A 22,444-nucleotide genomic window follows, 5' to 3' on the forward strand; every position below is an offset into this window, starting at 1 on the left:
GGTAGCTCACAAATATGAAACAATAAAATACAATATGTAAAATAGCATAAAAAGAATCAGAGCATTAAAAATCCAGTTTTTAAGAAAACGTAATTTTGGGGATGAGGTGAGCTTAAAGAAATTGAAAGAGTAATTATGTCATGTAAATCTAAAGCTATTGCATGTACACCTAAACTGAAGGGCATGTTTCATAACTAAAACCCAGTGACAGTTACCAAATATCATATATCCACTTTACCCATTTTATAATTGAATATTGCTTTTAAAATAGTGTCCTAGCCTTTTACTATTCTGACTGTAATAAAATATTTTTATGATTCTATGAAAATTAATAAATGCAACTTCATTTTTCTGTAAACTTCTAATTCCTAATTGTCTATCCTATCTCTCACCAAGACAATGTGAAATTAGGGGAAACTGATACTATCTTTCACCACCTTATAGTTGAGCCAAATCTCTCTTTCTATAATTTAGGTAAACAGCCTCTCACGCAACCACAATCACTTGCTTCGGCTATCAGAGAGAGAGAGAGCTAACTGATATTTTTCTGTATCCCTCTTTTCCCCTCTTCCTGTTGTGTCCTTGGCCATAAAACATCCTGGGCCCCAAAATGCTTTGTAAAATATTCCAATAAATTACATGCTTACCAGACCTACGTATAGGAAGCATAGCTGTTTAAAGCACATGGTTGGAGGCTCTGGTAAACACTCATTGCCAAAACAATTCCTTAACTAACATTGCAGTCCAACCTTCCCCCCCCCCCCCCTTTGTGCTGGGCTAGGGTGTTGGTGCTTGGCTTCTGCCATCATCACTTCTCTGGTGTGGAGCTCCTCATTCAGCCCAAACTGAACATGTGTGAGTGAGTGCTGCCAGTGGGATCTCTGGCTAAAAGCAGCCTGTGAAAAGTCTCCAAACAGGGCATTTCAAAGAGGAGCTGAGCCAGCCTCAAATCTACTGGATCCTGAACCAGACTCACTGACGTCATATCTGGGCTTGATTGCTGTGCCAGCTTCAGGCTGACGCAGCCATTTCCCTAGCCCCTGCCTTCTCCCTTTGGCATTTTGAGTGTATCCAAGCTGGTAATACTCTAGACCCACCGAAATCTGTCGACTTCATTTATTTCAGTGAGTCTACTCTTGAGTATGACTAATCTTGGTTACCACCCTATATTTGTCTATTTACAGGTTAGTGTCCCACATGGGAACTGAATGAAGAAGAGGAAAATCCAAATTCTTCTTCTTGTTCCTACTTCAGAACCTACTTGTTCTGAACAGGCCAATTAGTCAGTTAAAAAAAAATATTGTCTGCCTGCCTGCATAATTTTGTGTCATAAAAACTGAACCACGCCATACATTTAAAGCACATTTAACACACATTTAAAACTCACAGCTTCCCTCAAAGAAACTTTAGGACTGTAGTTTGTTAAGGGTGCTAGGAATTGTAACTTGGTGAGGGGTCTACCCCCGTTTCCTGGATTCTTTGGGGATGCCGTGGGCTTTCAATGTATGGTATGGACCCCTAACACTGAACACCACTCAAGATTCCTGCAAACAGAGAGCTACCAACTCATCCACCCAGTTCCTTCCTGTTGCTCCTCCTCTGTCGAGGTGTCAGGTATAGGGGCTATCCTATATAGTCTCATAATTTTTTTTCTGAATAACCTCTGGGAAAAAGTTATCGCTTTTGTGTTCCTCTCTAGAACTGTGTGGGATAGTAATGCTGACTGGTGTATGGAGAAGGGTTTTTGATGCAGAATGGGAGCAAAAGAGAAGTCTAGCCTTTTCAATTTTTGTGCAGGTTACTTCATTTTCTCATCAAATATCTTACTCTATGGTACTCTAATTCTAAGTAATTCTAAGTAAGTCCCTCACAAAATGTAAAAGAATAGGCCCAAGTCAAACACCCAAGTACAGAAGGTAAGTATCAGAATTAAAGACAAAATCAGTTTCCTTACTTCTTGCTTTGGAAATATTTAACAGTAATAAACACCAATTTTTTTAAAAATGCCTTGGACCCAACATCTGCTGCACCTTTACAGTGACAACAATCCAGACTGTAATTTGTCTAATCAGGAGCCAGAAATAAAACACACAAGAGGTAGGAGAATCATGGGAAATTTGCTATATGGTGCAGAGTCCCAGGAAAGTTGGAACCACTCTCCTTGGTAATAAATTGCTGTTACACAGCAGTAACAGTTGTGGATTATTTATTTTTACTTTTTATTTGAGGAACTCTGGACAATTTGCATCCACATTAAGAGAAGCAGGAAAGAAACTAAAAGTCAACTATCAAATTTTCCAGAAATATTGTATCCTATCCCTTGCTATAAAATATCTGTCCATATAGAAGAATCTTCTGTGAGACCTGCGAGAGCCTAGAGCAGCCTTCCCTGACTATTCTGGCATGGGCTGATGGGAACTGTAGTCCAAAACATCTATGACAGCATCAGGTTGGGGAGGGCTGGGCTAGAGTGTTAGGCTTGGAGGTAGGAAATCACAGGCCAGTTTGCCAAACCTACTGGATGATATTGGACATGATACTACCTTTCATCCTAGTCTACGTCATGGATGGTTGTGAGGCTAAACTGTGGGTTTGGGCTCTTTTTATAGGAATGATCAGTTACAAATATAAAACAATGTCTAAAGCAGAAAGGTTCGGACTCAGCCATGAATGAATTCTATAATGGGAGGGCAGAGAAGGTACATGGTAGCACTTATGGTCCTTGAAACAGTGAAGCAAGCACCTATATAAATGCTTAGGCAGCACATTTAGCAGGGATTAAATATCGTTAAACTTTGTGTGGCATACTTCTGAATAAACACGCTTAGCATTGCATTACATGGCACCTAGGAATGATGGATAACTTTGATTCAGGTCTCATTTGAAGCCGAATCCAGCAAATTTGCAAACAAAAACACAGCTGTCCTTCGAAATTTGCGCTTATCTAAATTTTGCTATGTAGTTCACCAACCAATGGGTAGAAAAAATGAACATATTAAGGGAAAGTGTGGATAAAAATGAATACATTGGTGAAATTAACACACAAAATGCATTATAGCAGGAGGAAATTGCTTCCAAAAATGTGCGAGTTAGGCTAAACTGCATATAAAATTTGGGGGGGGGTATTACACAAAAATGCTGAATTTTCACCAGGATTTTAAAAACAAGTGACATGTTGCTGTAGATATGGAAAACGGAATTTAATATTGGAAAAATGAAAAACTGAGAGCAGTGCCATAGCTACTGGGGGGGTCGGGGCTAGCTGGGTTTTTTTGCCCTGGGTGAAGCCTGTGTGTGTGTGTGTGTGTGTGTGTACAGAAATGCGCATGGGGTGTGTGCCAAACAGGGTCTTTGACCAGGGTGAAATAAGGCCTAGTTTCGCCTCTGCTGAGAGAACTGAAATTGACAGATCATGTCATCCTAAACAACAACACATTTTAACCAGGCCATAGACTGTCTAACTTTCCCTGAGCCTACCCAACCCTCCAAAAGAAAGTATAAAAATATTTATACTTACTTGTGTATGCATTTAATGAACTACTTTTGCCAGGGCCTCCTCTAGTAGTGACTGCTTTAAACTGATTTCTCCAGCAAGAGATTTTAAATGACCAGACTGAAGCAGAGGGCATTTTGATTAACAGCTGAACTGGTGGTGACAGAATAACCACCACTCTCAAAGCGGGTAAGAGGGTGGGTTCCTTTTCTTACTCCTGTCCCTGTAGTTCTTTGTGTTTTGAAAATTTGAAATTTTGGTTTCAAAGGGGGCATTATTTACGACATCTCGGGCTGACATAATTGTTGGGCCTCTTCTTGGACCCTCTCAGCAGAATGGAGGGGTGTTAGTTCCAATAAATCCAAGCTATCTCCATCCCTGCCCCATCTTCGGAATGTCCCATTTTGTGGTCTACTGTCTCTGAAATGCTAGACTTATGGGGCTGCCAGGGCATAGATACCAGCCACCAATGGAGGGACACTTTTGTCCCAACCTAATATCCTCCAACCAGTGGATCTGGGGGTTAGGGATGCCTTGGAAGACAAATTTCACTACACCTTGGGTTCCCATGTTTTTTAAAGTCTGTAATTGATTCCATGATGCATGAAGATCACGGACATCTTGAACCTCCTAATCAGCCTTATACAGTGGTACCTCGGGTTAGGTACTTAATTCATTCCAGAGGTCCGTTCTTAACCTGAAACTGTTCTTAACCTGAAGCACCGCTTTAGCTAATGGGGCCTCCGGCTGTTGCCGCACTGCCGGAACAAGATTTCTGTTCTCATCCTGAAGCAAAGTTCTTAACCTGAAGCGCTATTTCTGGGTTAGCAGAGTCTGTAACCTGAAGCGTATGTAACCTGAAGCGTTTGTAACCTGAGGTACCACTGTATAGGTATTACCTGTTGAGCCTATAAAAATACTTCTGACATGTTCAAAAAGGTGATCTTCCTAACTTTTGTACAGTTCAGTTAAAAGATTCATATTTTTGATAACCTGTCTGACACTTAAATTCAAGTGCATAGTTCATGTTCCCTCCCTCACTATTCTGATTTCTTGTTGTGTGCCTTTTGATGGTTTGGTCAAGTTATTAAGGGTAAAAGGAGGGGTAGGATGAAAATGGATAGGACAGTTGATATGCTGGGTTTTTGGCTTTTTTAACAAACAAACTCAAAAGACTGTATTGTAAAAAATGTTAACTGGAGTGCTCACAATTACCAAAAGTACTATTACAAGTCTTCTAAACGAGTAAATATAAAACATACCACTATTATACCAATATACTCTATTTTTTATTTGGGTGCTGGCAAACAAGTGGCATGAACAAGACAAGCACAGCTAGATTGGGGTGGGGGAAATTACCTGACACAAGCTATATGAATTCATGCACACCACTTTGAAGAAAAGCTAGCTAGTAAAATCTTATTCTTCTTAAACCTCTGTTTCCTACCACTCGTAACAATAAAGCAACAGTCTGCTTCATGTTAATATAGCATAGCACAATTTCCCAGTTGGTTGAGGAAATGAAATATTCCCCTCTTAATAACAAATTAGGAAACTCCCTGAGTAGTGTTTTTAAATGTCTTAACTGAACATTTTAATAATAAACAGTTCTGTCATAAACTAGAAAAAAGGTAAATTTATAAGCTTTAAATGCAGGACTGGATTATGACCTTTCGAGGCCCTAAGCACTTAAAAGATTTTGGTGTCCCCATATATATCTAATTCAAAATATAAACAATAATAAACCATAAAATACGGGACAGCCAACATGACCAAGATAAGAACGATAACATGAGCTTCAGTGGACAGAGTGGCAGCTTACCAGTTACCAGATTCTAATGTTGTTGTATGCCCAAAATTAATGTATATCATTAATCTCTATCATTACTATATTATTATTACTATTTTATTCCTATTTTTATTATTGTATCTATCTATCTATCTATCTATCTATCTATCTATCTATCTATCTATCTATATCTATCTATCTATCTATCTATCTATCTATCTATCTATCATCTATACATATGTATGTATTTTATTTATTTATTGTGGGAGCCTTTTTGCAGAACCTGGTTCAGCTGCAGCATATGGTCCATGGTAAATTCGGCAATGGGAAATTTCTGTGGTGACCCCGTTCCCTTGATGCCCTAAGCACATGCTCATTTTGCTTAACGGTTAATCCAGCCCTGCTTAAATGCTTCACTGGTACCTACAAAGTGGAGTGAAGTCAATAGCCTCCACTGAAGGCCCTGACATGCACCATTAAAATAGTGTGATGTGTTATAGTGTTAACTATAACTATGTGAGCCAGGTCTGTCGACTTATGCCTCTGTCATGGCACAAGGTTCTGGAAAAGATGAAACTGATTTTGGTAGAATTTACTTTAGTCAGTGTTCCTTAAACGCTTTTAGGCCATAAAAGTGTTATGCTGTAATGGTCTGATGAGGAGAGTGGGGTATTACAGACTGGCTTCTGTTAGAGCCCTGAGGGGGGATTTTTACTTGAAAAAATTCTGAACCACAGTATATCTAAACTCACCTCATGGTTTTAATGATATAATGATATGAGTTCAGTAACATTGGGAACAAGGCTATCCCAAGCCAATGGCAAAATTTCACTTGTAAGATGGAACCTGCCTGCCACATATATAAAAATTATGTTGTTTAGCAGCAAACCAAATACATCTATATTGCCCTTCAGATATTGTTGGACTCCATCAGCCCCAACTAGCATAGTCAGGGAAGGTGGGAGTTGTAGCCCAGCAACATTTGGAGGGCCATAGGTTAGCCACCTGTACATATATCATCTATCTATATCTACATATCTGTAGACAGATAGCTACAGATGATTGCGTCTTAAGGGGTACAAAGAGAAACACATAAAATGGTGCATGCATTTCACTTTTGCATAGCTAATGTGGTGCCTCCATATGCTGTGGGTTATAACTCCCATAATCCCTGAGCTTTGACCATGTCAGCTGGGGCTGATGGGAGTCCAAAGTCCACAACAGCTAGAGGACTTTCTGGTCCAGTGATGGCCAAACTTGGCCCGCCAGCTGTTTTGCGACTACAACTCCCATCATCCCTAGCTAACAGGACCAGTGGTCAGGGATGATGGGAAATGTAGTCCCAAAACAGCTGGAGGGCCAAGTTTGGCCATCATTATTAAATCTGGTCTAATCTGATTGTACTGCCAACCACTGACCAGAGCCATGCTGGCTAGGCCTGATGGGAGTTGGACTCCATCTAGAGAGTCCCAGGTTCCTCAGCTCTGGCCTAAGGGAAATTTGGGCTTATATTTTTTGAAAACCATTCCTGAAATGTATAAAAAGCAAATGTTGATATGGTGTGAAGGTCTTTCATCTAAAGAGGACCTGTCCTGTTCCATGCCCAAAGAAGCTCTTGGATTCCTGGCCCATGACTAGAACAGAAATTGGCTTCATAAACCTTAAGAGGCAGGAGTAACTTAAATTTATTTTCCCCTCAATTTTTCCCTTAAGGCGTGTTTATGTAATTAGGAGCTTATCATACTACAATCTGAGCATATCCTACAACCCTGCCTGTAAGTTTATACAGTATGTACATCATTCCTAGTTCATTCAAAATCAAATATTAAACCTTTTTAACCTTTGCTGTTGAAAAATAATTCTTAAAATTGTTTGGGTTGATTTATATAGACTCCAGTAAATATTGACATTTTGTCAAGGAGTTATACCCAAGGTGAATTTTAATGAATTATTTTATTATTTATATTTTTTCCTTATTCAAAAAGGCTTTTAATTTGTCCTAGAAACAATAACACAAGGGCTATTGTATTATTCTTTGCTTCCTTGCAATATGATAGCATGGTGCTCTAACAGAACATGCCAGTTGCTCTTTTTAAATTGGTAAAGAGTAAGGCCCAGATATTGAGACAGTACTTCAGATACATTTACAAATGTTTCCAGCTTATGTAAGCTTAAGTGATCACCAAGGCAGCGTTTGATAATATAAAGTGCTAGAATGTCGTTATATAAGTCATAAAGTCCCTTCTACTGAAAGTTTTGTTTTTCACATGGATTTAATAACAATTAAGATTTGAGTAACAGAGTATCAATGCTACAGCATAGATTTGTAGAAATTAATATTTCATGGATATATGATATAATATTTGTAAGCAGTCTATTTTTTCTTCCTTGCTAATTAATCTGTGACAGTGTATATGTGTTCTAGTCCTGGATAAATATATCCTTTAAAATAGGATATAATTTTCAGAAACTAGGCAATAAAATGTGTTTGGGGTGTTTGCATGTTTGGTTGTCATATTAATAGTTGCCTTATAGATTTAATATATTATATAGCATAATAAAAGATTTCTATGTAGATCAACAAACAATCATGGTTTAAATGACACTGTTTGAAAATTGTTTCAATTTACCTTACAAATGTATTATACGAGAGAATCTTATTATTAGGCAGCCAGAAATTAAGCACGTTTACTTAGAAACAAGCTTCATTTGTGTTCTCGACTGTTTTAAAAAATCTATACACATTTTTAAAAAGGCATAAGCAGCCCCACAAATATAGTTTACATTAAAAAAAAAATCAAGACCCCTTGAAATATTTGTAAAAGAGCATTTACAGAAAATTCCTTTAACTAGTGCCAACATTGAAATCAAATGTATTTTTGGTAATTTTCATTGTTCACATTTTCAATTCTGATTCTCATATTAGCTTTTAAAAAAGGTAAGTGAATGAATCAGTTTGGAATAAATGCAGCAGATACACCCGCTATTCGAGCTACAAACTGGGATAACTGCCAAATTTTAAAGATTTCCCCCAAAAACAATCCTCAATATATAATTAAATATACTAATTATACTAAGGGTATTTAATTATTAGATGTAAAATTTTAGAAATTGTAAGTTTTAACATTTACCATATATATAAATTAAGGAAATTGATATAAATGTTATTTGAATTTTCAAGTGGTTTTTCATAGATGGAGAGACAATATTCCTACATAAGTGCAACTCTATCTATCTATCTATCTATCTATCTATCTATCTATCTATCTATCTATAGATGCACATGCCTTTTTTGGGGGGAAAATATTTTAATTAGCCATATGAACTTAAAATATATAACCTTAACATATGAGCTGATTATTAATGCTTTATAGGAGCCAGTCCTGCAATATGTTTTTAGTTGCATATATATGTGTATGTATTTAAAAAAATTAAGGAGCTATCAACAGTGGGGGTTTTCTTTAGAACCTTTTGTTTATTTTTTAAAGAACGTTCTTCCTAGTTAAATGCTGAAGTAAACTAGAACTCTATAAAGTTACCTAGGAAAACAGTCCTTTTATTGCTTGTTGCCGGAAATATTCCTTGTTTTTTAAAAAACAAGCAGACAATTTGTTTTGAAAATACTAGCATATTTTATTGTATTCATTTGGACTTATTCTCAGGAAAGTAAGCATAGGGCTTGCAGCCTTACACCACAGTCCTATTTATGTCTGTTCAAAAAAATAAATCTTGTTAAGTTCAGTTAAGTACTCCCTTCAGAGAACTTTGTCCAGAAAGGTGGTCTACAAATATAAAGAATAAATACATTTAAATAAAAAGTGGGTATAGGATTGCAATCTAACAATGCAATCCTATACATGTTTACTCAGAAGTAAACACTACTCAGAGTTCACTGGGACTTACTCTCAGATTAGCGTGTATAGAATTGCAGTCTTCGTCTGCCAACAACAATGGCCTTCCAGTCATTACACAACCAGAACAGATGAGTTATTTGGTCTCCAGTGCAATCCTATGCAAGTTCTCACAGCAAGGCCCACTGTTTTCATTTAAGGTTCCTCTCAGGAAAGTAGGCACATGTTTGTAGCATCAGGTGCAGTTCATTCAAAAGAACTGCAGTTTAACTATTATTTACTTTTTTTAAAAAAATGAACTAAGTAAAAGGAGCTATGCATTAATTAATTGTAAGAAGCTTTGATACACGTAGGTCTCATTCAAGTCCAGTATTGCATCTTACTAAGCTTCTTTTAACTGTTGAAAAGTAACAAATATCTGAACAAGTTTTGCTGATCTCAACAACAAGGGTTCAACAACACTGGATGAACCAGACAGCTCTCCCCATTGCTCAACCTTTCCTCTCTTGCAGCGTATGAAAAGGCTGCTTTTGCCTGAGGGCATAAGGAGCACAATTATTCTGAGATCTTCAGAGCTATTATGCAATGTGTACGTCCCATGGGCACCGCCAAGGCCCCCATCCCTCTCTCTATCCAATCCCCCCCACTTCTCCCTTTTTCTTCTATTATTTTTGGTTTTAACCACTTAGGCATGGCCTTGTAAAACTGGCACTGTGAATTGCAAAGCTTTAATGATGATTTCCCCCCACCTCCATTGTTCATACTTGTTACATGTTTCCCCCCCCGAGTGTTTTTTTTCTAAAAGCCAATAAAAACCAGTGCATCTTTTTTCTGATGGCAACTAACTTGCTTTTAAAATTACTGTCTTTCTGTTTTCAGTACTATTCAGGGCTATATTAAATTACTGAAAAAATATTTATGCTGCAGTAATCAAAGCCCTGGTTATAAAATAAAGTTGAATAGGATTACTTTAGAGCAAAATAATCTTTTAAAACTTACATTTAAATGCCAGTTGTTTTTAACAGAGTAGAATTTTATATCTCAAAACAGTATATATGGGCTATATTGGAATTCTCTAAACTTTTTATAATTTAAGAAAATGAATGTAACACAGTTCAGATATTAATGTAGGAAATTTAAGCTTTCCAATTTTAATGCTATCTCCCTTATTCCAAAAAATCTTAATACAAAAATCTACTTGCGCGTGAGGCTTAAAAACATACCTGCTTACTTAGGTTTGTCCTTGTCCAATTTATTTTGTCTTTAAACTAATTGCAAACTTTGTTGTTACAATCAGCAGGGAACAGCAATTTTGCATCATCTGCTTAAAACCCTGCACCCAGCCGTCACAACTAAAGCTAGGGGAGTTAAGATAAACATGTATTATGTCTGAAAGGAGGTTTCAGAACCCTACACTTTAAAAAGATAGGCAAGTAATTACTGGGTCACGATCTCCAAGGCTGATTCCGTCACTTGGACCTGTGGATAAGGAGAAACCTCTTGAGATTTCAGTCTCTCAAAGCCCCAGACTCAGCTGGCTTGAGCGTACCATTATCAGGAAAGGGCTGACGGGCAGAAGCTCAGAGCTCCACTCGGCAGAACAAGCACCCCCCCCCAAAAAAAACCCACCATAGCAGAGCTGGCTTACCACTTTGTTAAGTGATTTAAGTAGTGCACACTACTGTCTTGGGAAGCAGGGGCATAATAGGACCATAGTCTTAGGGCTACGACTTCTAAAGCACATGGACTTTGCCCAACGTATCCTAGGAACTTCACTTTGTTAAGGGTGCTGAGAATTGCAGCTCTGTCAGGGATAAACTACAGTTCCCAGGATTCCTTGGGAGAAGTCATATGCTTTGAGTGTGCTTTAAATGTATGGTGTATATACAGCCTTTAATTAGACAGCTGCCGGTAGATAACTGGTAGGATGAGGTGAAGCTGCCTTCACTTCGGCTTACCTGGGAAGGTCAGTGGTGAGGTTGCAGCTATGCAGATGCCTCAGTGGAGCCAGTCTCACTCTCTGGTGAATCCACACAACCCTGACTTTGTCGCAGCCCTGCCTGTACCAGGTGAGCTTCTGTAACACCAGTGCTGGGAAGGCAGCACTGCTAATTGCATCCCTGCATGGCTCTCTATTGCCAGGGATAGTCCTTCACAGCTTGAAGCACCCATGGAAGTGCAGCTCTTAACCCTAACAGCATGATGGATTAGGAGGGGACTGTTCTAACTCCTATATTCTTGCAATTGTGGGGTCTGTATCAGTGGGAGAAACCCTCCACCCAGTTAGGTATAGTGGCTGCCGATACATGGATATGCAGCTCTCAAAACACAGAAAATGACCTGACTTCTAATCTATTTCTGCATAATTTATTTTTCAACTATTTTTTTAAAAGTTAACATTTTCAGTTGTCTGTGTTACGATATGTGCCCTTGTATAAGAGAAAATTCTAAAACATTTACTTTCAAAATCTATAATCCAGGACTACAGAAGATAGTGTAATCCACAGCCCACAAGATGAGGAACAGTTGAGGGACTTGGATATGTTTAACCTGGATAAGAGGAGACTGAGAGGAGATATGATAGCTTGTTTTCTTCTGTTCCAGAAGCTATGGACCATGCCTAGGACTCTAACCAATGGACTCTCACAGAAGGTGGTGGCCTCTCCTTCCTTGGAGGTTTTTAAGCAGAGGTTGGATGGCCATCTGTCATGGATGCTTTAGTTGATATTCCTGCATTGCAGGGGTTTGGACCCTTGGGATCCCTTCCAACTGCTGTTCTATGATTCTCTGACTCCTATAGGACTAAACCAACATGCACTTCAACATTACAGCATTATAGTTGTGCATAAAGTTGCAAGTCAATAGGAAAATTACATTGTTTTTATTAATGACTATGCATTCTTCACTGTCTAGATATATCTGACAATTTCACTGAGATATGAACTATAGAATAAGACTTTGGCTAGTATACAATGATAACATATTTCTATGTTTTCTTCAATGTAACACTCACTTTCAACAGAAACAAGAAATGTTTTGTCTTCATATTTTGCTGGACTTGCAACTTCCACAAAGTTTTCCTCTAAGAGTGAGCAAAACAAAGTCCTTATGTCAGTTTCTCTGTGGCATAAAATGTTACTTATACATGTGAGGGGCAAAGTTGCTTTTATAAGTCCATGAAATAATTATATCCAGTTACCTTCCCTTAATCTTCAGCCTAGTTCTGGTTATCTCTCATCTGGAAAAGGAGGATAGGAGCCTGCTTTGGGAGTTAGATGAGCAAGGTATTATTTTCAGTTTACAAATCCATTTATTACAGCACTGCGAAAAAGATGGTTTTGATGAATTTCCATATAATAAATGAGCTTTCCTTCCTGGTTTTTAATTTAACTCAACTTATTTAGGTTCTAAACTTGTGAAAAAATAGTGTTATTGTTTTAGAAGATTTACAAATGAATTTTCTAAACTAGGTGTATGATGCATTCAAGACTGCCTATTCAGTGACACCAGTGCCAGATTTAGGGCAGTACAGATCGTTCCCCTGCATAGGACACTGAGCTGAGGAGGCACCAAATAATTATAATATGAGTACCTACTGAGAAGATGCATAAAAACCAACTAACTGTACCAAAAGGAATTATTGTGAAAATAAAAATATTTTGGGGGGCAGCACCAAAAGTTGTCCTTGCTCAGGGCACTGTCCACCACTGGTAAAACAAAAAAATCTGAGTGTTAACAGTCAGTTATCACTAGAATAATGATCTAGAATTATATTTGGCTAAAATCCACTGAGCATTCTAGGAGGCTAAGCTCTGTTATCTTTTGCCCATAGAACTCACCAATGCTTATGAAGATCCCACTGACATTCATGGAGCTTTTTTTAAAAAAAAAAGTGTGAGAAGGTGCTGGGGAGGGAGAGGAATTGGGGGCAGTGGGGGAAGGGGAACGAGGACAGAGGTGCTGCTGCCAACACAGTGACAGCAGGAAGAAGCGAGACAGCTGTAGAGCTGCCACCGGCCTCAAAATTCCCCTTTGAATTTTGCAGTGCAGTTTACCAGCCAAGTGAAGTGTATGACAGCATATATACTAGGATAAACTGTGCACTAAAATACGTGTATGAATGAAAATAACAGACAATAATGAATTATATTATATAAAACTGCATACAAAATGTATTAGAATAAATTTGCACTAAAATGCTGGTGAATTTTCATGGTGACTTTTTAATTTTTCAAAAAACCACAAACTGGAGAACTAAATGTATGACTAGAAAAATGAGAAACCGAGAGAAACAAAAATTGTCAGATTTGCACATCCCGCAACTTTGGAATATGCATATATATTACCTTTGGTTGGATGGGCAGTATTATTGAGCAGTATACTGTTCAGGGAAGTTTTTAATATTTAATGCTGTACTGTTTTTAACACTTGATTGGGAGCTGCCCAGAATGGCTGGGGAAACTCAGCCAGATGGGCGGGGTATAAATAATAAACTATTATTATTATTATGTTATTATTAGGATCAAAACACCATTACATCTCTCTCTCCTATTACATATCAGACAGACTTCAACTTTACTGTCTTTTGAGTAGGGCTTACTGCCAAGCAGCCATTAGCAGACCTGTCTTCCCTGACCTTTTTCAAGTTGCAAGAAAGGAGATTCTGACTAAACATTTGGAAGAACTTTCTGACAGTAAGAGCTGCTCAGCAGTGGAACAGACTCCCACAAGAGGTGGTGGACTCTCCTTCATTGGAGGTTTTTAAGCAGAGGTTGGGTGGCCATCTGCCATGGATGCTTTAGCTGAGATTCCTGCATTGAATGGCTTTAGACTAGATGACCCTTGGGGTCCCTTCCAACTCTTAAGATTCTATGTTTCTGTGACCTGTCTCTTTGCCACTCCTTTTTGTTTTGTCACATCCCTGAACATCATATTCCAGGTCAATCAGCTCTATAGATTAACTATGTAATAAATAAATTATATTGTATAAATGTTTTTGTTTTAGATATATATATATACTTGCCCATCCCCATTCATAACATGAAGTGTTATCCTCAGTTGGCAGAATTATATACACATGGATATAGAGGTAGGAAATTTGAAACAGTGGGGCCATTGACATTTGACTTCACTGTTTACCTTCCCCCTCTTAGGCGTGCTGCCAACTGAGAATAACATTTTATGCATTTGATAAAGTGGAGCCTGGTTGACCAAATGCGACGCGGTAATAAATTGGTTCGTCTTTAAAGTGCTACAAGACTCCCTGTTGTATGTGTTGAACGGAGCTGGCAGATAACTGGACCAAAGTCATCCAGGTTAGTATTATTGACAGTGTTGTTGTTGCTTTATGCAAATCTGAACCCGGATCTTCCTAGCCCTACCCAACACTCAAACACATAAATAGCACAAGAGAGGTTCAAAGGCAATTGAATCCTCACAATCATAAGTGAAATTGACCTCCGAATGCTGGCTTTCATTCTGTTCTATGTTGCTGAATTATTTGGTCATTGTAGATGTTTCTCCAATCCTTGTAGCACAGCACTGGGAAGAGGATTTGTCATCTGTTGAAAGAATGACACACACTGTGCCACAATTATCAGTGCTGGATGCACTCATCATATTAAAATCAATATATGAAGAATAGAACGAGAAAAAATGGGACAAAGTGTTTAAAATGTTATAACTGGTCCAGACATGGAAAGTGCTTGCATGTGGGATTAGACTCAATTTGATTAAAATAATCAATAATTTTGCAAGGCTGCAGTAAAGCTAATAAAAGTTGCTTTTATAACGCTCTTTTCTTAGACAATATGTCTTGAGTTTAGCATGTCAATAAGCCGCATCTCTGTGAAACAATTTAGTTGTAAAGCTCCTGTTAGCATATCTTAGCTTCTTTGTAAATCATGTAATTCTACATCCCAATCCAAAGCATTTACTTGAATTAAGTCCCATTTATTTCAGCAGGCAGCAAGTATGTATGTCTAGGATCATAGAATTTGTGATAGAAGTGAATGCTGAGACTACAATCAACCAAGCCCTGATGCTGCACAGTCTCAATTCATTTAAATAGGGAATGTGCAGAACGACATGATGGCACTTAACAAATGAAATTATCTAAGCCAGCGATGAAGAATATGTGGCCCTCCCATTATTGTTAGACTCTAGCTTCCATCAGCCCTACAAAGCATGGTCAGTAGGCAGAGTTAATAGGAATTATAGTCTCGAGGGCCACTACATTTATTGCATAGGGTTTTAATGCAAGCCATCTGCTTGCCGAACACCAGTCCTACAGTTGTCCTTTTTAAAGGCTGTTGTAGATAGTTTGGACCAGATTAAATGCCTTCTCAGTTGTCCCTAACAAGAGAAATTTCATCTGGAGTTAATGTAAAAATGAGATTCTTTCATGCCACACTTTTTCTGTTCAGATTTACATTGCAACAGCCCCCAATGCCTGCTTTCACAGCCCTTGATCGCTGTGCTATATATTTTGTAGATAAAAAAACACTTTCAGAGAAGGAGAACTCAGATTTAGTCAATAATTCAGTTGGTTATTTTGGCCAAGTCCTATCTACTGGTGTCAGTTCCTCAACTTCTCTCTCTCCCCGCACCCCCCAGATAGATAGATAGTTAAACTGATGAAGAAATACAGTGTGAACTGGACAGTTCTTGAATGCAGAGCACAAACCCAGTGATAGGTCACAGGAGGAGATGCTACATTACCTGGTAAATGACATCAGTTTCTTCTTCCCCATCTCCATAGTGATGATGCAGCTTTAGAATTCCCTAACACTATTCAATATACCTCTGCACAAGGAGCACATTGCTCGCTCAACCTGCTGGATCATAACTATCGTCCATAACGCGCTTTGATAGAATATGACAAGCATTCCGGCAGCCATCTTGTGCACTCACATATTTCTCCCAGTGATGTCAAGGAGCTGTGACAGTAGCAGCATTTTAGATCGTGTCTGTATAAAGCCAGAGGCATACCTAGGGGTTGGCAAAAGTGGCCCCTGCCAGGGGCGCAGGCCCAGGGGGCTCGCAAAAATCACCTATCAGACTATGAAGTGTATGGCGGGTATGTATGTGAAAATAATAAACTCTTTGGAAAACCAAGGAAATCAAAAAAATCTGAGCTTGGTCATGATGCAGCTCTGCTGCTGAAACAACAGGACTGGCCATTTAACTCAGAAAACTGCCTGGATGAGATACCACTGAAAATATATTGAAAATAAAGACTTATTTAAAATGTAGGTGTTTAATTTTTTTTTAAAAAATTATATCTTTCTTACTGTCCTGTTTTTGTTCAGTTTTGGCTTAGAGGCTTGTTTAATTTTGGGAGGCTTAGTCTTAAGGGGTGAGAGAGAGAGAGAGAGAGAGCCCTGGTGTTAACTCAGAACAATGCAGTTAGAAGTCTAGTTCTGTAAAACACTGGGAGCATCAAACATCTGCCATAACAGACTTAGACTTGTGGTTCCAAAAATATAGGATAGAGGGATAAAAGTGTGATATAAGGGTAGAGAAAGTAGACAAAAGAGAAGCTTCCTCCCCATCTCACATGAAAGCTGAGGGACAAAAGTTTCAGGATACACCAAATGAAGTACTTCTTGACACAGCCCGTAAGTTACCGTAAATTATGGAATTTGCTACACAAGATGTAGTGATGGCCGTCAGATTGGATGGATTTAAAAGGGGATTCACGGACGATAAGGCTATCAATTGCTATAGCTATATATTAACTCCAGTATTCCCCTGAGTACCAGTTGCTGGGGTCCTTGAACAGAAGAGTTACTGTGCTCTTCTCCGGCTTGTGAGCTTCCAAAAGACATTAGTTGGTCACTGTTGGAACAGTGATCACAGACCTTTGGTTTGATCCAGCAGGGCTCTTCTGAAAAAATGGGCAGACATTATCACACGCACAAGGATTTGATCGCAGACCTGTCATGGCATTTCTGACCCTTAGATGTTGGATTGCAGTGTTTTCCGGAGATAATTGCAGTAACCTATGGGAAAGCAACTAAGGAGCTAAATGTAATATGTGTAAAACAAAACAAAAAAACAACACCATTCACACAACACTGTTGCTAGGCAGATGTAAAACCAGTTCAAAGAACCATTGCCACCAAACCACCTCAAACAATCCTTTCTTTCTCCCTTTACTTATCATGCATTAGGAATCAAATGACTTCAACCCATTATTAATTCCTTGATGGGCATGGTTTAGACAAAGAAATCTAACTCACCCAAGTGAGGTAAGAGCAAAATCAATCATGCATTGGGTCCCTCTGATTAAGATTGCCTTTTTTTCTAGCTATAAGGAAAGGCAGAAATTCTTTTGCCAACGTGGATGTTAAGTACAAAAACTCAAATTACTGTCCATTGTGTAGCTATAAAATAAGAAGAATAAAACTTGCATGTATGTTGAGAATATTTTGTGTATATTGCTTTGGCCATCTTTATTACAGTCTTGTAGTAGTATCATTCCTACGCTGCAGAACTTTTCCTGAGAAAGAGTAGTTTGCTGAACACCATCTAAGAAGTTTGTAGATGAAGCAAGATTAGAGTGGGGGTTGTCTGCTTAACAGCTCACACTATGAATATATTTCACCATCTCCTAAAGCACAAGTTGTGGTTTGCCAAGCTGAGAGTGCACCACCCTGACAACAAGCTTTTATTTATGCAGTGGTTTTTAATGTATCCAGTATGCTTGGTCAGTCATTATTAACTCATCCAATTTAAGGTTTTGTTTCATTGAGAAATGTTACAAAACCAGAGTAATGAACAACTGTATAAATTCATTAATGGCTGTGTAGGGGAAATATAAAAAATGATGTATCACCTCAGAAGCACTGCTTTTTAGTGGGGTCAACTCACATGTCCAGCACTGAGTCATCATGCACAGAGAAATTGCATAGATGTGTGAACCAGCTGTTTCTTCAAAGGTTTCTACCTACCTCTGTACAGTTTTCTAGTCTGCTATGCTTTAGGATTTGCCCCTCTTAAAAGCAGAGAAAATTGAATTGTAAAATTTGGTATACATTCTAGAGGTACTCTAGAAATCTATTTGAAGTGCATCTGAAGTTAGTTTATTAAATTTGTGGTGCTAAGTCATTTAAATCAACATGGACTTGCTGGTCATCATTGACTGCTTCATTGCTAGCAAATCAATCCAGTTAAATATATACTAAAGCAGTACTGTACTATGTGTTGTCCAGATACCCATGTGTTTTTAGTGTAGATGCCACTGGTCAAGTCCCAATAAATCATCTTCAGCACACTATTGCATGGTGATCTGGTAGTAGCATAGACAAATCTACAATCTTGATTACATTTGCAGGACAAACAGAAGCATATCCAGTAAACATGAGCTTACACAAACAGAAGGTTATCCATGAAGGACATGAAGCAAAAAACCGAGGATATGTGAATAATGACCACTGAGCACAATATATCTTAATTTTGTGTTGCCGTTTTTTACTCTGCTCTTTTATTGCTTACTACTGATTTATTGTGTGTGTATTTCTATTCAAACTGCCCTGCAAATACTTTTTGAAGTGTGGTATGTAAATCTATTAAACAAGCATATATGCCTGGGCAAATGCCTTTTGATATATGCAGGAATATACATTATCTGGTGCATTTAGACAGACAACATATCTTAACAGGTTTATGGAAAATAGCAAATGAACTAGTACACAAATATAACATAGACCAGTGTTTCACAAACACTTAACACTTGAAGCACAGTTTTCTCAATTAAAATTGGAGGTACGTACACATAAACATTTCTTCATCAGTGCCATGGATAATGGACAAACATCATCCCAACTGGGCTGGGGAATTGATATTACTTCTTGGTGCCAAATCCTAACCCTGTGCTTCCAGGCCAATGTTAATGTTTCTGGGGTTCCCCATGCCCATCAGCTGTAATGTGAGCTGCATCAGGAAATCCCGGTGGTGGCATTTTCCCTCCCCCCAGGATGATGTCACCATCCAAAAATTGGCAGAGAGAGGAGAGAGTAAATACTGCATGGGGCATACCTGCTCTGACAGGCAGAGGATGTTAGCTAAATCCTACAGGGGGCTTAATTTTCCAAAGCATATTTCAATTTCCCAGACAGCACAGTTTGGAAATCACTGGCAAACTTACACAGATGCAGGGTTGGGTTACTGTACACACATTTCCCCATGTCTCTTTTATTTTATTTTTCTGAACTAAATGTTCAGGCACCTTATCTCTATCAAGAAATAGGGTTGGTGTACAGTAACAGCAACCACAAAGCAAACAATTAACATGCATACATACAATATTCACATAGACATACCTAAAATAGGTCTCTTCTTTCCAGAAGGTTGTCTGATGGTTTTCATTTTCAGAATATGTATCCTTTTTTTCCTGAAGAACACAGATGAGCACACTGAGAATAAAGCACAAAAACAACAGGAACAGAAATATAGTAGATGCTAATTTGTGCTTATTAAACAAATTTTCTTTCACTTTTATTCAAGGAAGGAACAACCAGCAATGTTCTCTTCATAAGTTATTTTATCTGAAGATGGAAATCTGGAATTTGGTATGGGAATAAGAGTGTAGCTGCCATCAGGGCTAACCTGCCCATTAGCTACGCTGAGACCTTGCTCAGTTTTGCCGTACAGATTTATTTATTAGTTCTTCACCAAAGATTCCTAAGCAAACTCAGCAGTCATGGGATAAGAAAATGGGGGGGGGGGGCTCTTATGGATCAGGAAGCAAAGAATGAAGAGGCCGACATGGCATGTATCACTGAGACTTGGGCAGAGGAGTGGGGTGGACCTGACTAAATTTGGCTGTGCAGAGTACAGCAGAGGGCCAGATTGGAGGACAGTGGGGGATTGCCATTGTCAATAAAAGTGCCATCTCTTTCCCCAGAAGATAAATTGATATATGGATGATACTAGATATTGGTCTTGCATCTTGAAAAATGATCTTAGTTAAGCACAGTTCATGATGGAGACCTGGACATGATGGAGAGTGTTTTTAGATATATGCAGGTAACCATACATATCACAAAGAAGTCACAAAGGGTTGGACATGACTAAGCGACTAAACAACAACAACAACAAGGTAACCATACAGGTTTCACGATCCTCAGCCTGATACTATTGCCTGCTCTGAACTTGTAAGCTAATTTGCACATAAAGCTCTGCCTTCCCCAATCCTGCTCCAAACACCTTCCTAGACAGATCAAATCATGTTTCTTTCCCCCCACATATTGAATTGGCTGCCTTTTAAGATGGATAGGAATGTCTGTGTGTTCCAGAGACTGGCCTACACACCACTTTGAAGAAACACCCACACCATACTTTTAAAGCACATTTAAAGCACATGGCTTCCCCCAAAGTATCCTGAGAACTGCAGTTTACACCTCACCGAGCTACAATTCCAAGCACAAAGGTAACAAATGGTTTCCCTTATTTGACTTAAGCACAAATAATGTCCATCGTCATACTTCAGTGTACTTATAAATTTTAGCTATGTTGCAAGATGTTATGATGATAACATGTAAAATGTCAGAACACTGCAAGCTTATCTGGCACTGTTAAGTGGATACCACTAGAGCAGTAGCAGTAAGACTAACGCATTGAACAGGAAGTTGGATTAAATGGTCTCCAAGACCCCTCCGATACATGATTCTGTAATTCAGTGTTACCAGAAAGGAGCAGAAGACATAACATGGATCTGTTTTAACCTCTGTTGCAAGGCATGAGCATAGTGGAGGACAGACCAGACAGTTTGAGATAATAGGATATATAACTGGCCTTGAATGAGTGACCTGAAGTTGGAGTCTCTATCTCTTAAGTTATCTAAATCAGAGGTAAAAATATGCCAAAGGCAGAAATCAGGGTCAGTTTGCATAGACTGTATAATAGAAGTCTGCTGTCAGTTTCTGCAATGGATCCATAAACTGTACATTTGCCAGACAATGGAACTAGAAAATTGGAATGTGACTTAAGAGTAATTCACTCCACCATCTCTGTAATAGAAGAATTCTATAAACTTAAAATCATCCCCAGAGAAGCAGCATAGCCATTTTAGGGCAATACAGTTTGTTAACCTATTATCCTTCCAGTTAGGCAGTAATTTTTTGATATTCCACATTCAGTCTTCTTTGCTGCATCTTTTTTTGGTGAGGATCTAAACTTCCTGTGAATAGAGTTCCGTTCATGGCATGCTTCTTTTGGAGGAAAGGAGGCAGTAATTTTGCTGATCTCCCCTCCCCGCAGCAACCCCCTATATCCCCCAAAATCTGCTGTAGTGGAGTTGGGAGCATTGGAGGTTGCTCCTGGGTGGGGCGAAATGGATGAAAGTTGTCTCTCATCCCTTCTAACAGCAGGAGCTCCCTTCTGAATCAAAGACACATCCGCAAATGGAAGAAGCCCCTCCATTTCTGGAAAAGTGAGTCCACATACAAGCCATTTTTTCTTGCCCTGCCTCAAGTGACATTGTGATTAGTTGCCCTCTCTCTACTTTATGAAAGAAAGGCTTTATGGAAGATCTCAATGTATTGCATAAAATTTTAATGTTTCCCCCCCACATCATCTTTTGATAAGTACACAGACGATAGCTCATCTCTTTAGTATATCAACCACTTTTCATGTGTGAATGATCCAGCTAAAAAGCCATCAAACACAACTTCACCTTAGAGACAACGCTTTTCAATGGAGCCAATTGATCAGGTACAAGTGATGAGGTTTCAAGCATTATACTTTTTGTGATACTTTCCCAGTTCCTTCTGCCTTTTACACATGTCATGTATATGTCTGTATCTTGCTGCTTTTCTTCTCCGAATCCGAAATTCCTTCTCTAAACACTTCCCCAAGTGGATGGCATTAATTTTACAGAGGCATTTTTTATTTTTTTATTTTTTGTGGCACACTGTTGAGATACTGTAATCTCATAGTCCTCTCAAAGTTGCTGTAGCCTAAATAGTTTTCCACTGATTTCCACTCCCCATCTATATATGTTTAATACTTGGATTGTGCAATTGTGCAATCGCAAAGATGCAGATGGCTAACCCTGCCAGGAGAACCTCCTATTATTGCTACAAGGAAAGCCATTTGTGTAATGCTGCTTCAATGTCATTTAGTGTGGTTAGCCAGGTTCCTAACACTTTTATTCCCAGCACTGCCCAATGTCTTGAGGGGAGGAAATTGTTCAAGACCACAGAGTAGTAGCTGGGACGGTTATGCAAGAAGCAGTGAGGAAGGGATAGCTTCTGCTGCTTTGCAGGATCCTAAGGTTGCCACAAGAGTGCCAACTGTGGCCTCCTG

General features: G+C 38.7%; 1 protein-coding gene across 2 annotated transcripts in view; it reads right to left on the minus strand.

Annotated features, from left to right (window-relative positions):
• LOC310688985 (uncharacterized protein) overlaps positions 1–22,444 on the minus strand; it is a 102,450-nt gene that overhangs the window by 17,735 nt on the left and 62,271 nt on the right. For both annotated transcript variants that reach the window (XM_083466166.1, XM_083466165.1), the window contains one exon: positions 19,459–19,551. In XM_083466166.1, coding sequence (XP_083322292.1) covers positions 19,459–19,551 — 93 coding nt within the window. The remainder of the gene's footprint in view (positions 1–19,458; positions 19,552–22,444) is intronic.

The sequence above is a fragment of the Podarcis liolepis genome, assembly GCF_965112155.1.
Source record: "Podarcis liolepis genome assembly, chromosome: 1".
Taxonomy (NCBI): Eukaryota; Metazoa; Chordata; class Lepidosauria; order Squamata; family Lacertidae; genus Podarcis; species Podarcis liolepis.